This window comes from Tinamus guttatus, unplaced genomic scaffold (genome assembly GCF_059628265.1).
Source record: "Tinamus guttatus ecotype Peru unplaced genomic scaffold, ASM5962826v1 Tinamus_guttatus_pri_ptg000151l, whole genome shotgun sequence".
In the NCBI taxonomy this organism is placed as follows: domain Eukaryota; kingdom Metazoa; phylum Chordata; class Aves; order Tinamiformes; family Tinamidae; genus Tinamus; species Tinamus guttatus.
In genome coordinates this window covers 24,731-41,289 of record NW_028288685.1, presented here as the reverse complement: position 1 = coordinate 41,289, position 16,559 = coordinate 24,731, and the positions used below count along the sequence as shown (strand labels likewise).

Here is a 16,559-nt window from a genome sequence, read left to right as displayed (position 1 = left end):
TCAAACCAAATAAAACTTGCCCTACATGACCTAAAGCTCAGCTCTTGAAATGTCATTTACTAGGATAATACATTCCCATCTGCCAGATTGTATTTTTTTTTTTTTATCCACAGGTGAACTAATACAGCCTTGGAGGTGTGCCACAGCTACTAGTATTTGGTATTTCAAAAGAGGTGAGAGAGAGGAAATCTAACTAGCAAATTTTTGCCCCTCTCACTGAAACATCAGAAGATAAGATACTTGTTTCTGAATTAACATCATTTTGTTTTCCTGGAGCCTAAAGCAACTGTATATCCTTAATCTTATCATTGAGAAACTACTGATCTCACACACGGGAGCTTGTTATTTAATGTAGAACTAATTACTGAGTTGCCTGCAGTCAGTGAACAAAAAAAATCTGAACTACAACACCTTTCAATGGTCCTTGCTTTCAACAGTCTTTGGTCTTGACTTAGCATGTTAGGAATAGGGATATATTTCTAAGGAAAATAATTCATACCAAATATTTGTTCTTGAGATTATGTTGCTATATTGTGAATAAATTAGGAATTTTAATATATTTTTATATTTATTTTAAACCCTGACTCAAGTTCTGGTTGATTGGACAGACTTTATGCAGGCAGTCAATTGTCTCCTGTCCTACAACACTGGTGAGGTCTCACAGAGTCCCCATAATGAATCTTTTACTGCATTTCAGAAGTGAAACACCTGAGAATTGTGATAAACATCAGATTCACACAGTTCATATGGTAACAATTTATTGCCTGACTGCAGATTTTTTAAATCTCTCTGGCACTACAGGGTTATTACAGTAAGTTAGAGAGACAGGTATTCTAGGTATGAGCTAGCTCTTAACACCACAGAAATACTGAGTGCTCTTGAACAGAAGCTTTGATGAGAATTAAACCCTTCTTGTGACATTTTTATGCCACGTGGAGATGTGGAAGTGCAAGCAACAGCACCTGGCAAGCAAGCTGTCTTACTTAAAAGCAAGCAAACCAGATGCTCATCAGGTTGGAGAAAAAGTAAGTAGGAAATAAAAGTCTATACAAATGTTCATTACTCAGATGTTCAAGAGGAAACTCATACTTTTTGAGTTGTCCTCTGATACTGAGTAAAATTATATTTCTAACATATCAGCTGTTTCTTCAAACATCACAAAGTGTTTACTTTTGAAAGCAGGACTAAATTTCAAGCAAACAATCTACAGAACAGATCCATCCCTGTTCCTCTCAGCTCTCCTATTTACAAAATACAACCATGTAAGTTACAAAATCAACTTCCTCTTGGAGAATAGAAAGCATTTCATAGAAATCCTTTTTTTTTTTTTTTTTTCCCTTGGTACAGCAATAGTAGGACTTAAGGATTTTCCTCACCTATCTACTTTCCCTACCCTTGTATGTACATCAGAGACCCTCTAGTTTAATAAGCCTAAAATGCATGCTTTCTGTCTACCTAAACTAGTTGTGTTCTGAATGAAGCAATTTTTACCCTCTCTGAGAAACACTAACCCAAAAGCCTCTGGCTTTTCAATGCCTTAGATAGGCAGCTGACTCTGGTAGCTTCCCAACACGGGAGGAAAAAAAAAAAGAGAAAAAAAAAGTCTGTCACTGAGTGTTGGTAAGTTGACACAAGACTGTTGGTATTTTCCAACTGGGTGAGATATCCGACCTAATCCCTTTGACAAATAATTTATGCAGTTAACAGCTGTCTAAATATGCCACATATGAGCCTATAGGACTCATATGAGAGAAGTATGTCCAAATGTTACATAGAAAATGCATATATCAAAATACAATACCCTTCCTGCCAGAAGGCACGAATCGCCTATCTATATATTTTTAAGAATTTTTGAAAACATTTTCAGACATTTTGAAAACTTAATTCTGAAATCTGAAATTCTCAGTTAGACACTGTAATCCATGGATAAAGTTTCCTTTTGGAAGGAAAAAACAACTGCCTGGCATCCATTTTAGTCTTGAAGTAGGTAATACTGTGACAGATACTATCCTTAACCTTTTGGCTTTTTTCCCAAGGACATTTCTGCTTTTTATACTTCGTTTGTTATTGGGTTTGGTTTGCTTCTTATGACCAGATCCAGATCAATCCATCCAAATCCACCTGTCTCTCTCACCAACAAAACTCACTCACATGCTGCCACAATCTCCATGTTTGCAGACGTGACAAACAGGGAACAGAAACAGAGCACTGAAGTGATCGCAGAGAGATGCTGTCTGGAAACACTGATTGCTTCTTGCAGAGACCCTCTTCATCACATAGATAGTATTATGTTATTTCAAAGGTTTGTAAACTGAGATAGAGAAATGGAGTTTCTGCCAGTGCTGTACCAAAAACGAAGTAGGACAGAACTGTCTTCCTTCAGAAGTACTCCTTCTCTTAAGCCTCCTGTCACACAAACACTTAAGCATCTGCTCAACTTAGCAGGCTTGAGCAGCAATTCTAATTTCTTCTAATTATGCTGGACTGCAGGGTAGATTCAAATTTGAAGATATGCTATTTGCAGACTCCAGACCTGCAGCATGGCAGTTAGTTGTCTATACACTGGGGTCTAGGGCCATTTAAGATGCTGTAGGGTATCCCAGCTGCTGCTCCAGTGACGGCGGCTGAGCCTAAGTAAGTCCCTTGTCACCTACCTCTACCAGCCCACATGTCTCTGATGCCCTGAGGCATCTACAACAGCACCTGTGTTAGTCCTGGCTTCCACCTCAGCTCTGGTCACACAAGACTGAAGTTTTCAGAACAAGGCAGCCTGAAAGCACAGGGAGAGACGACAGCCTGTACTAGGAATATGATCTGCAAGCAGCATCCCAGCTATCTTCTTGCTTCTAAAACTGCACTGATCCCTTCAGGGGAAGAAGGTCATCAAAATACAAGGCACTGCAAGCTGCTACTAATAACACAGGTGGCACCAGAAAAGCCCTGGGTATCCGCTTACCTGGAGCACTATGTCCCTTCCATTCCGCGTGATGTTAACAGTGTGAGGCTGCCCGTTCGCCATGTTTCTGTGGTCAACATCAATGTTATATGGGTCTTTGGTGCCTCCTAGGCTGTACCGAATTTGTAAAGTCCCTAGTGAAAGAAATGTGAAAAGTACCCTTAGGATAACTGCATCTTTTTTTTAACAGATATCTTCCCTCTTGATTTTCACATACGGCTGCTATTGTTCTATATTTAAATCAACCTTGGATGTGGCCTCTGCAATAGGAGAATTTAGTGAAGAAGAGATTTGTGTGAGAAGTTTTGTCTAAGAAGTTACACATTTTAGTACATCCAGAAGCACTGAGTGGTTGAGATTATTACTCTTGCTTCAACAAAATTCTTCAAAATTAAAAGTGACACAAGACATGAGCTTTTTTAAACTATTGGTAAGTATACAATAAAGTTAGAATTACAACAAATTAGCAGTGACATTACAATCCACACATGAGATTTTCTTCCTGTCAAAACTAATTGTTTTTGATGGGTGATTGTCTGGATTTTTATAGAAATGTGATAATATACAATGAAAAGAAAATCACAGCTTATATTGTTAGAGAAGTTTAGTCAGAAGTGGCTAACCAATATTCATGACAGTCTTTCAGGCATTTGTTTTTATAAACAAAACTGTGTCTGTTTTCCCAAAGTGTCTGTTTTTCATAGCAAAATTCAATATTGCCTTTAAAGCACACTTTTTGAAATGAGAAATGCAAACCCAGTTATTGTTCAAAATCTGGAATACTCTGACCAAAAGACACTCCAAGACCTGTAAAATTGTAGTTTGGATGTCTGATGTAGAATTTCTTTCATATACCCCCTTTCTCCCCCATGAAGGGAGAACATTATGTGGCATGAGGAATACTCACACTAGCCTGTCCCATAGAACACAGTGGGAGTGGAAATTATCTAAACTTTGATTTTCATGAGACAGTAACTCACCATTTGGAATTTTGGGGTTTTGATGCTCAGAAAGCCAAAAACAACCTTCAGTCATCATGACCATTTGGGGATCTTAAACACAATGCCACCCCAATATTTTGAACATCTCATTAATTAGGCAGAGTTTTGGAAGAGCTAAACACTGAACACTTCCCACTGATTACTGTGATATTGCCACAAGACCTGTAATTTTGAACTATTTATTTCAGATGCCTCTCTATATATATACACCCACTTGTTCTCTCCATAGTACTAGTTCATTCTGTGGATCTGATTACTACACCAGAATTTCTGTTTTGTCAACTGCACTGAACTGAATGGTTCAAAAAATGCAGTAAAACAGAATGCATTTTTGCTTTCACATCTCCAGGGTGAAGAGATTTTCTCTTTAGCCCATAGCTTTGCTGAATGTTATTACCAGCAAAGCCTTTAACAGAAAAAGTCCAGAGCAGTAGCTTACCAGATGGCTTGACAAGCACTGCCATGTAGTCCTGGGTGTAGGAGCTGACGTACAGTAGGACACAAGGGGACTTGGTGGTGCTGAAGCTGAAGCTGAGCTCTTCCTTATTCAAGCTGAGATCTGGCACTGTGGTCTCATGGTCTGCAGAACTCAATAGTGTCCGGCTAACTAAGTCTTTCATGCTGGTCCCTGGGGAGTGGAAGTTGTAACGAAGCCATATTCCCTCTTCAAAAAATGCCCCAACATCTTCAAAATAAAGAGAGAAAAAAAAATAGAAATTGAACTTGCTTGAATGTCTTCTGGATAAAACATATTACTACTGGACTTGAGCAGTACTAATCTGTATGTGTTTCTACTGCTACATTATTCAAGTATTTTGCTAATACTTAGGTCTGGAGCCTCACAATTTTTCCAGGGAGGATGAAAAGCAGTATCTCCATTTTATTGATGGGTAACTGAATCCATAGAGCAATGGAGAGAGCTCCCTTTGGGTCACACAGAAATCTCCCCTTTTGTCTTATACCAACATGGCAGACTATAAATCAGTGCTTCCTTTGTTGTCTTCTGTGAAAAATTTGAGATAGGACTGGATGCAACACTAAAAAATTATCCATTGCTAGTACAACACTTCAAGTGACTTGCATAAAAGTCGGATGGCTTTTCAGAGGTAAACAGGGAGGTTGACTCATGGTGGAAAATAAGGCAAGCAATAGCTCAACTATAACTCCCTAGAGCTGTTAAAGAGTCTAAATTTTTCAAGTCATTCTGAGATAAAATGTCATGTTTCAATACTCTCGATGGAAAATAAAACAACTTTTGACAGAATTAATACTTTCAATCGAAAAAGCATTGCTATTACTTCTAATAATGCAGTCCTTCCTACTTCTTAACATTGAACACATAATACAAAATTGATTTTCTTGCAGTGAAAGGTGACTGTTACATCTTCCTAAGGCCATCACAAACAAAGCTGCACACCATTAGTGGCATACGGCCTTCTAAGCGATCAGTGGCCTGCTTTTCCTAAGACAGTAATTATTTAGTAATACTGGAATGCTGTATAGGCTTTTCTTTCATTAAAGAAAATTTTAAATTACATGTGAGTGTAAATAAGAAGGCATGTTTAAAGAATATTTCATAATCCAGAACAACGAATAAATAGTACGAATATAGCAAGTCAGTAATATCTATAAAATGGTTATAACCAATGTTCCTAGAGTCGACAATCATTTTAAAAAAAATCCTTTGTCATTTAGTACCTCGTTATAAGTGATTTATAAATGCAAAGCCAACACAGACTACTACCAAATTATTCATCTAAACCTGAAAAGACATCACATGGTCTTTATTAGAACAGAAATCTCATTTTTGCTCCTTCTGCATTGTGGTTCTTCATGTGCCTTACACAATTCTGAGAAAGGGTTCCTCACAAATCATATGAAGCAAAATGTTGATTTTATGATCTGTATAGTAATACAGGCAAGTCAGAAACGAGTCTTCAGACTTTATTCAGAGTTGTCGGGCAGACAAAATATAAGAAGATCGGTAGTATTATCATAGACTTTACTGATGCTCCTTTTCAGAATTTTGCCAACTCTAGTGTTGGAAAATTTGTATGGTTTCCTGTTACAGAAAAGTTCTCCAAAACTCAAAATATAATAGTCATTGTCACTGCACAGCCACATAAAATAACTACTCGTGTTGTAGACCCAGGGTTCGATAAATAATTTGATCGTTCTGATAGATTTATCACTGTCATTTTATAGGAGGTATCTTAAATCACCTTGAAAGAGTTATGGGACAGGTAATTCAGTTTAACAGCTGTATTTTGCAGTAGACCCACTTCAGTATTCCTGGATTAAAAGTTAAGGGTTCTCTCCTGAAAATATTTCTTCAAAACTTTGATGCTTTCTGCTATTAGGAGCAGCGTTGAAGGTAAGCAGTAACACTAAAAAATGCAGCTCTAAATATTTGCAAGATTGGCTTAAAAATATTTATGACCATTAACAACTTCTTCTTCAACCTCTGCTTATAGCTTTATTTTGAAAAAAAAAAAAAAAAAAAAAAACAGACACATAAAAGCAGATGCTCTGGCAGATATAGTATAGTATAGTGTTGCTGAACCAGTAGAGGAGGTCCAGGAAGTGCCTGACACTGCAGGCCACTTATGACCAAAGCCAAATTACATTTGAATACTTCCCCCTCCAGCTTATTCTCTGTGCCTTGCATTTTAGGAAGCGATCTATGGGACTGATGGCTGTTACACTCGCTCATTGCCTCTCATGCTGAAACTACTGGAAATTTCAGCGCCTACCTGAGCTCTGCTCTGGGGCTGAGTGAGCAAGAGTGGGACACATTTCCCACAGCTATAGATGTTATTAATCACTACTTAAATGTTTATTACTACAAAGAAAGCTTTAAGTAAATAGCCCTGTCTGAAGTAGTGAGATTTGTTTTTTTTCCATAAAGATTTCACAGCAGAGCAAAGAATGTTCTGTAAGTTTAACTTGATTTATGTCAAGAAAGTAATTTCCGGAAGAGCTGTGCTATTACAAGTGTACAAGCTATTGCAATGAGCCTTAAAATCTTCCTCATGTGTGCTTCACTTCTTTTAAGAACAAGGACACAGTTCACTTTGGTTGGGTGAATATATGAGGCTTTCATCAGCAAGATACTGAATCCCCTCAAGTTTCAGCTCAGCAAAGTTGTTAAGTTCATGCTTAACTTCCTCCTGGAGCAGGACTATATGGTATTCAGCAGCACACAAAGAGTGGACTCTGGTAAATATTAGAAATATTAGAAAATTTTAGAAATAGCTAAAAGATAATCTTTTCTATTCTGAACTGAGGGGTGATCAGTGAAGAAATTACCCACTTGGAGGCCAAAAAATATCATCTTTGTGAAACTGCTAGATGGAATATCAAAATCCTTCATTCAGCAAACCATTCAAGCTGCTGAAAACATTTGTACAAAATGAATGCTAAAATGAAGCAGAAGTGCTGTTGCTGATATGAGGAGCAGGTTTCCACATACCACCCTCTGCTTTCTTTGGGAGTATTTCAAATAAGATATGTGAAGAGAAGAGATTAAGGAGATGAGGCATAGTAAAGGGTTCCTCTGCAAAGTGCGCTTTTGAGACAAAAGCCTTGAAGAAATGAATGTGAGGGTAGCAAATTTGTTTTCTTTGGATGGCAGCACATATTTCTAAACCAATATGCAGGGTGGTCATACTCTGTTGACAGCCTTTGCAAGTACAAAAAGGTTAGATTAGCTTTGTAGAGAAACCCAGAATAGGATTTGTGGATCATTAGAACAATTTTTGCAAGCAAGATATATCCCCAGTATGAACTGTACATATTTTACAAATCTATCTGGTTTCAATTTGATGAGTGATGAATCAAAAGCAGATCCAAAACTTAACATACACATAACAAAATGCACCTACAACTGAAAAAATCGATTTGGAGAGTTAGATTGCATCAGTCAGCTCTTCAATCTCCCTTTCCCACTCTGCTACTTTTATACACTCTCATTATGTCTTGGACTAGGAGTGTTGAATGGCTGGAGGAAAAAGTCAAATAGCAACAAAACCCACTTTTTCCAAAAACTCCACTGGAGGCAAAGTATAAGAAATTAAACAATACCATGACATTTCTGCAGGAGTGTTGTAGACTTAAGAAAATACAAGTAGGTGCCTGAATCTCCTTTGCTGCTGCTTGACATCAGCGAAATGTCAGTGTCTCTTCTCCTTGGGTAGCTATAATGACTCTGCTAGCCTGCACTCAGTCACATGCATAACTGATTTCTCCATTACTTTTTTTTTTTCACCTGTGAAAAACATTGCCAGGAGTGACAAGGCAGAGGTTTGGCTGAATGTGGTTTTGTAAAAATTTTCTGTCCGGAGACACACATAAAAGACGTAGAAGTCAGTGCTCTCTACTAGGACTGAATAGGCTCTGTGCTGTTAATGAGGAGAGGAAAAACTGCACCCTTCTGTTGTCGTGACACAGTACAGGATATGACTCCTAAAAAATAAAGAAGCAGTAGGTCTGTGGAGCTACAGGAAGAAGCCATTTCAACATAGCAACTTTTCAAGAACGGCACTTCAAAAGGTGGAATTTGTCTTCCGTGCTAGCATGGTCATCACTGTCTGACAATCATTCATTGTACATTTTTCCAAGCAAATTCAAGATCTGGCCTGTGTCTCCTTTCATCTGGGAAGAAGGAAAACACAATGCTTGTTACTTCCAAGGTATTACTGTATTGGACAAATGAAGGCCTACAGGCTAGGCCTTCAAACCAGTCTCATTAATGGTAGATAACATTGTGCTGGGATAAAATCCCTCTCAGGAGTTCGTAACAAAATTCTGAAGACTGTGAGGCCTGGCCAGGACACAAATGAAAAGTGCAGCAGAGAAAGATTCTTTCTTCATTTCACAAATCTGACTGAAATGACAGCCCAGGCAACAAAACCTCTGCCCCCATTCATCATTGTTCTTTTCTTTTTTGATTTCTTATATGGCCATAAATATTGAATATAGACTGGCTTGTCTGGCCTGTGCCTAAGAAATTTGCTGGAAATTGCAGCTACTTCCAGGATGTGGTCACAAAGATTCAGACTATTTGCTGAGATACATCCTGACCATAGGACATCAGTCAAGTGACAGAATCCCACAGCTGCTGAGAATTTACTCAATTTATTTATTATTGAGTGATCTGAAGACAGTAATGTATATTGCTTAGATGATCAACTCACTGAACATTTATTCTGCTCTCAAACTTACAATATTTAGTTTCTGAAACTGAGGAGTTATGATTTAAAGGTCTTGTGCATCATCAAGTCTATTACTTGGGCTGTCATCACTATAATAGTTTTTGATGCATGTTCCATTTTTGAGGTAGAGTAGAAGAGCAAAATGCAGTAACTGCTTGTTGAAACTAATAGCACCTGAACACGCTGAAGAACTGAACGCTTCAGAAGAACTGGATGAGTGCCATGGATAATGGGATTACACCGTATGAATCACTGAACCTATGACCAACCTACTCAATGCCAAAATCATAGAATCATAGAATCATAGAATGCTTAGGGTTGGAAGGGACCTCTAGAGATCATCTAGTCCAACCCCTCTGCATACGCAGGGACACCTAGAGCACGTGGCACAGGACTGCATCCAAGCGGGTGTTGAAGATCTCCAGAGAAGGAGACTCCACAACCTCTCTGGGCAGCCTGTTCCAGTGCTCTGTCACCCTCACTGTCAAGAAATTTTTCCTTAAGTTCCTATGGAATTTTTGGTGTTTCAGTTTCCAGCCATTTCCTCTAGTCCTATCAGTGGCCGATCTGCCGAAAGGCAGATTTGTCCAGGAAGCAATTCATTGTACCTAGGTGAGGCTAAGCTTTGAGTCTCTTCTGCAGGAACCAGTATTTGTACCTCCATTGCCTATATAGGGAGCCTAGGGAGATAACCTCCTATAATAGCCTTTTATAAATATATATATGTTTACATGCATATAGAAGTGTCTTTTATCCTGCCTTGTTCTATCCATATACTAGTGAAAAGCCTAGCAATGTCTTTCAAATCTTAGTTGTGGCTCATTCTGCACTGATGTGAAGTCACTATGGATATATGTAATTTATAGCTACAGCAGTATGAACTGATGTATGAGCAGCAGGCTTAGAGAAAGGGCACAGCAGCCTGTTCTGTGTATTCTTTGCTGAATCTAAATGAAAATTCAGTTCCCTTTTAATGACAATATCCATAATGGTTAAAACACCCCATCACAGAAATTATATGGATGAAGAAAACTGTAATGTCAAAAATGCATCAGACCAGGTTTCATGGTTTCCAACAGGTCCTTGGAGGTGCTTTCCAGATAAACCCTGAGGAAAATTCACAGTTTTGCAAGACTCTTTTGAGAAATATTGGAGACTGGCATTCAGTGATTGCACAGTATTCTGAGTAACAATTTTGAGTGGGGAGACCTGTCTTCAACACCTTCCTGTACCACAGGCATCCACTCCAAAAGTGAGCAGTTCCCTCTATCTCGTTCGCTTTCTATATTACCATAATGGCAACATTTTATTGTACCACAGACTTATTGTGAGGAAAAATACCTTGCCAACTTGCAAGATTCCAACACTATTTCAATAGCACACCAGAGTATAAATATTCCATGCAGGTATCCTTGTACAAACTTTGTATCTGGCATTTCCTTGTGCACTTCCCTTAGGCATTCAGCAGCCAGCAGTTTTGATGGGATTATCTGTTCATCTTTCAAAAAACATCTGTATTCAGTGCATATGACATGAGAGCAGGCCTATTATAGTTAGCTAACAAAGAAATTGAAAGCTTATCACATTTTCTGAGCCAAGTTTTTTTAAAGTTATTTTTTGCATTTCTGTATACAGAGTAAGAAAACTCTGCACTTTATTAGAACTGTATTATGGATTGATGATAGACCAGGAAGTTCAGTTTACAATATGGTTCTTTCTCTTTGAGATCTGTAAATAGTGTAGGGAAGGTGTTTTTTAGTATAAAAGCAAAATGAAAATTATTTTTCCAATAAAAAAAACCACTTGCAACTTAAGTGAAATGCCATTTTCAAAGTAGTGAAGCACAAGCAGTGCATATTTAATAAGGCAGTATTGACAGGACAGAAGAACGGGATAGTTCTGTAGAATATTTTTTTTTTCAGTGTGTAAATATCTATGCTTAGTAGATATCAAGTAGTTGTTTATTTTCAGCAGAGGCTGGGATCCCAGTCCTGAAGCCTGATCCACAGGTAGAAAAGCTTGACCCTCTGCAGGGTTCAGTCTAGGGAGTATTAGACTCCCTAACCTGGGATTCCAACTTTCCTAACCCAAATAAAATTTCTTATACAGCCTTTGATTATCAGACCATGATCATGTTGTGTACAGCATTTTTTCTTTCAGTCCAGAGGCAGAGGGAAGATGGTTCTTGGGGTGTGAGCAATGAAAAATGAAATTGATTACCTTAAATCACCTCCACTTACTTAGAGCAAAGAAATGAAATGTTTTTGCAATCAGTAAATTAAAGGGAATTGAATGGGGGTAACCAGAGCAGAATTTGAAGATGATCAAGTGGCAGGCTGTGAGATTCTGTGGAAGGGTTCAGAGAAGGCACACCTGGTCATCGTTTTAGTAGGCATTCAGCCAAATTAAAGGCTCATTTCCCTCTTTAAGGTTGTGATGGTAGGGAGAGAGAATGGAAATTTGTCTGTGACAAGGTTATTTGAAGTGCTTTCAGGGTTCAAGCAAATATAAATACAGACATTGAAGGCGTTCAGTTTGGGCATAGCATAAGGTTTGCATAAGGAGCTAGTGAAAAAAGTGTATATATGCTGTGCTCTTCCACTCCACGTCTGCTCACAAAAATCGAGCAACTGCTTAGAAACTGAGAAACTTCAAATGTACCCTTTCAGAACACCTAAAGGCATTTGAGTCAAACACCAACTACTTAATGTTTTCTTCTTTTTTTCTTTTTTTGCTAAGCTGTCTTGATGGTGGGCATTTCCCATTCCTAAAGCTGATCCTTAATGCCCAAAGGAGGAATTCTATCTCCCCAGGGAAGCCCCCACATTACAGTGCTGCCTCTTGCTTGGCATAACCCATGCCTCCATTTGAGCCTTACTATTTTTTGTGTAAAGTAAAGAGAAGGTTTGTTTTCTAAAAGAAAAGAAAATTAATTATTTTCTCCAAAATGCTTTTATGGTGATAGGAGGACAGATGTGGGGAAAAAAAGAGAGAGAATATATGATTAAGCAAAGGACAGGGAAAGGTCAGAAAGCAATCTGCAGGGCTGCAGAAAGATTGCTCCATTCCTCATAACAATTTCTCAGAACAGTGAAAGGAGAATTGAAGTCAATTGCATATGCCCCAAACACAAAACAAAAACAAAATAAAAATACATGCCAGGCTGCATTCTCTCACTTTGTCCTTGCAAAAAAATAGTGCAATTTTCTGGCTACCACATTAATCAAGTCTCTCCTGCTAATCAGGCTGGAGACAACACAGTTTCTTGTCAATTCAGGTTCTTGTCATTCATCAATTCATTCTAAGGATAGGTGTTATTAGAAAAAATCCACATTATGCAAGTTCTGTTTTTATTCTGAGACGTGTTGATTATTTACAAAAGATTGTAGGCTGATTTCCTGATAGCAATGATAATTGCTTAGATTTTTCCTATCGCTTTTTCTGTTAGCACTTAACTCTATGTTACCTCTGTGGAATCAACCTCCAAACGTTGATCATGCCATGCATGGAACTAGTCATGTGACAACTATTCTCAGAAAATTTTTGGCTAAAAAAAGCTTTCTATGGCAAATTAAATGCAACAGGAGGACAAGACTGTGGTACAATCAGAGGCGATATTTTATACCACCCTTCCTTCCTGCTGAATATTGTATTTGTCTTGAAACATCTCATTGATTGCAGTGTGATAATTTACAAAGTCTGGTTCTATTGACCATCAAACAAACACACCCACTCAGGATAGAAATTTACTCAGAAGAATAAAAGTAACAAACCCAAATCCTAGTGCAAAGCATTAATCATGTTATTCCGTGACAGCTGAAGTGAATTTCGAGCACAGGCAACAAAGCAAAATAGTCCTGTTTATTGTGAATTAGACTCCACCTGCATTCCCTCAAGAGGTCCCTGAGAGCCCCATGATCTGTGAGGTCTGCCCTAAGGAGGCCTGGCCACCCAGGAGGCATCTCCCTGCAACACCCTGCTGCTTTGCAGTCACTGCTGGAGCCTGCCTCTTTATTTTCACAAATACAAAAAAAAACTGCACTGGACATGAGTGGTGCCCTGTAATGCCAACTGGGGATTCTGGGACCTGATATGGATATCACAAAACATCACTAGCTATGGAAAACATATTTGCAATCACCATTCCACTCAGTAAACATCACAGTATCCAAAGGCATATGTGATATGAGTAAAAAACAAATGACACAGTAATATTCAACTATGCTCCTTCTTTAAGGAATAGAATTGCTTGAAAATAGAGAACATATTCTTCAAAAATACTTTATCTCAATACTTTTTGAATGGGGAAAAATATCAAAGCATTAATAAAAAAATAAAAATAACAAATTTGGGATACTTTCATGCACATGTGAAAAAATATCATTTAGGAAAATTTGATATACAGCTACACCTATATTTGAAGTGGTATGTGATGTGAAAGATATAACAAATTTCTTTGCCAACAAATTTTGTAAAATAAATTCTTCAGTTTTGTCAGTATTTATTGTGACTGTCAATTACTAATCCATATTTTCTCTTGGTGTCTAATAAAGATATTCAGTCTTGCCTTATGGACTAGGGGCTTATGCTGTAAGATTCCAGGAACTATTATGCAAAATAAAAGGTAAGATCCTCTTCATCAACAATTTCAGAAGTTCAGCAACATTTGCAAGATGTTTCAGTGGTTTACTGAATTTAAAAGGCTAAATGTGAGTTAAATTTAAAATATAAAATTTAATGGGCTTGAAAAGGAATTGTTTTAAAGATCTAATTATCAGCACCATTTATTTCAGAGGTTCTTATAATTACTTTGATCATGGAATGCTCCAAACACTGCCTTTTTTTGTGTTTAATTTATCCTTTTACTTTTATTCTGTTGCCACCTGGTTATTTTTCCAGAGATGCCCCATGAAGTCACCCACAGAAAACTGACATGGGGGTTCTTGGGCATTCACCTCATGGTGCTTTTAATCCTGTCATATTCACAACCTGAAAAAATAAAACATTTAGCTTACAGCTATTTTTGTTTAGGGGATTAGTTTGGGGTTTTCCTATTCTTATGAAAATCAGAAAAACATAAGAAAAAAACATATGGTCAATTTCAATAACACAGACTAAAATATAAAAAATAAAGCCACTGAGTATTGTAGCATTTTTTTTTCTTTTGAGCCAATACACATCATATGTAAGAGACTGACACAGTTTCTGCCCAAATGGATTTCCCCTAGATGTAACTGCACTGGAGAACAGTAACACTAAACGTGTACTACCACTCTTCCCCAGCTCGTAACAAAGTCTTTAGAGCATTTGCTAAATTAACCAGGATTACTATATTCAAATTCCCAAGAGTTACAGTTACGGAGGCGATGGACACGTTCTACGTTTGTCTTCGAATCAACATAGCATATTGAAACTTGATGAAATTCTCACATGCAAGCACAGTGGAAGTCACTAAGCAGAGCAGGAGTCACACCCTTCAGCTACACTCAAAACATATCACATTTATTGGCATTTATAAAATATAATTCATCAGAATATCTAGGGATGTGAAAAAAAAGACTTTTTAGCTTTCAGAAGAAGCTGTTCCTATGTAAGAAAAGAGGCATTTCTGATGTATGAGCTATTTACACCATGGGCAAAGCTGATGATAGAATGAAATGAAGGTGGATATAGGCTGAAGCACAGGAGGAGACATGACTGGTTCTTAGTTTCTTCTAAGTATGGCTGGAAGGGAGCAGTGTGTGGGTATTTTTAAACTAACCCTCCAAACATGTCTTTGAAAAGACGAGAAGTTGTAAAGTTGCTGGGAAGCAGAATGCCAAAGGAGAGGAGCTTTTCCCTACTGGCATGATGAATTGATTAAGAGTATTTGGTCACTGATGACTCAAGTTGCCAGCAGGAGACCTGGTATGGTGGGTAGCTTAAAAACAGAAGAAGAGCAGTTCATGAAACTAGAAGTTCCTTTAATGTCACAAGTATTTATGACAGAAATATTCACTTTTTTTTTTTTTTTTTTCCTGAAACTGTAGGATTATAACCCTGCAAGACAGCTTTTGGAAATGCCTAGGAAAAGCAAGAGACTGGATGATTTTATATGTCAATAAGAACACAGTGAAAGAAAGCTAGGGAGAAATACTAGCACCTCAGAAAAATAGGATGAATTCCTTTGAAGTGCTGAAAAGAAAATTAGGAGAATATAATGGGAATATCCCATGAAATGCAAAGGAAACAAATGGCTGCAAAATCTTCAAACTGTGCAAGCATTTGGGAAATTGTATTTCCCATTATTACTTATTCTGTTACAATCTTTTCAGTCAAAATAAACAAAACCACACAGAAATAAAAAAGCATCTTAATCCATACTTTTTTCTAGCATGTAAGAGCTCTCTGTCCTTCCTGTCTCTCTCCCTCACATAGGCATATGTGTCAATAATAAAACAGCTTCTTAACAATCATTGCTTTTGACAATTCAGTGCACGATTTTGTCATTTCCCAAGGACTAAGCATGGATGTGAGAGCTCTATACCTACTCTTAACCTGCCAAGTTCAGTCTCTAGCCCAGTCTGAACCACTGAAGGACATTGTCTGGCTACGAATAGAAAAAAATCTGAATCCAAATGCTGCGTCCCCACCCATTTATGAAGTATTCAACCCAAATTTCATACTTATTTATCTCTGAGTACATTTCTAAATCACATTAGATAGCTTTTGTTTAAATTCATATTTGACTAAAGGAATAAACATCATGTTATGCTAGTAGGAATTTATTATTCCATAGCTCAGAACTGTGGGATACAACACTTATGAGTACAGGCATTCCTGATTAATTTTGTTGTGTTCTTTGATTTAAATAGGTAACACACATTATCACTAATGAGACGTGGTTTTAAATCATCACATATAAATCCCTGGGAGTATAATTTGATTTGCCTGTAAGAAGTATTAAACAGGATTTACTCGTTTAATTAATAAGCTCTGAAGCACTGATTCTACTGTGCTTTTTCTCCTCTCATACTATGTCCCCTGCACAGAGGCATTTACCTTTGATGCAAAACGGCCCATCGTAGGCCGTTCCAGAGCAGTCACAAGAGTAGCCGTTGTACTTCTCGACGCACTTGCCGCCATTTGCACAGTACATCCCATAGCTTGTGCAATGGCCAGAACATCCAGGCTTCACCCCCAGCGTGATTTTTGCTCTCTCTTCCAGGTCCAGCGTCACCCCATTCATCCTCAGTGAACGGATGCACCCCAGAAAGCCTCGCTGGCCCCCGGCAGCACCTGAAAGGTAATGCAAAGCACTGGGACAACGCTGCACAGATTTTATTGTTCTTGCTCTATGGGGACGATCCTGCCAAGCTTCTGATGACAGCTGGAAAGAAGTGGCTTCTC

At 38.0% G+C, this 16,559-nt stretch overlaps 1 protein-coding gene across 1 annotated transcript in view; it reads right to left on the bottom strand.

Annotated features, from left to right (window-relative positions):
• LOC104570061 (contactin-associated protein-like 2) overlaps positions 1-16,559 on the bottom strand; it is a gene marked incomplete at its 5' end in the record, with an annotated part of 102,264 nt that overhangs the window by 63,280 nt on the left and 22,425 nt on the right. Inside the window, 3 exons of the mRNA XM_088522390.1 lie at positions 2,957-3,090; positions 4,397-4,642; positions 16,212-16,448. Of these exons, the coding sequence (XP_088378516.1) occupies positions 2,957-3,090; positions 4,397-4,642; positions 16,212-16,448 (617 nt within the window). The remainder of the gene's footprint in view (positions 1-2,956; positions 3,091-4,396; positions 4,643-16,211; positions 16,449-16,559) is intronic.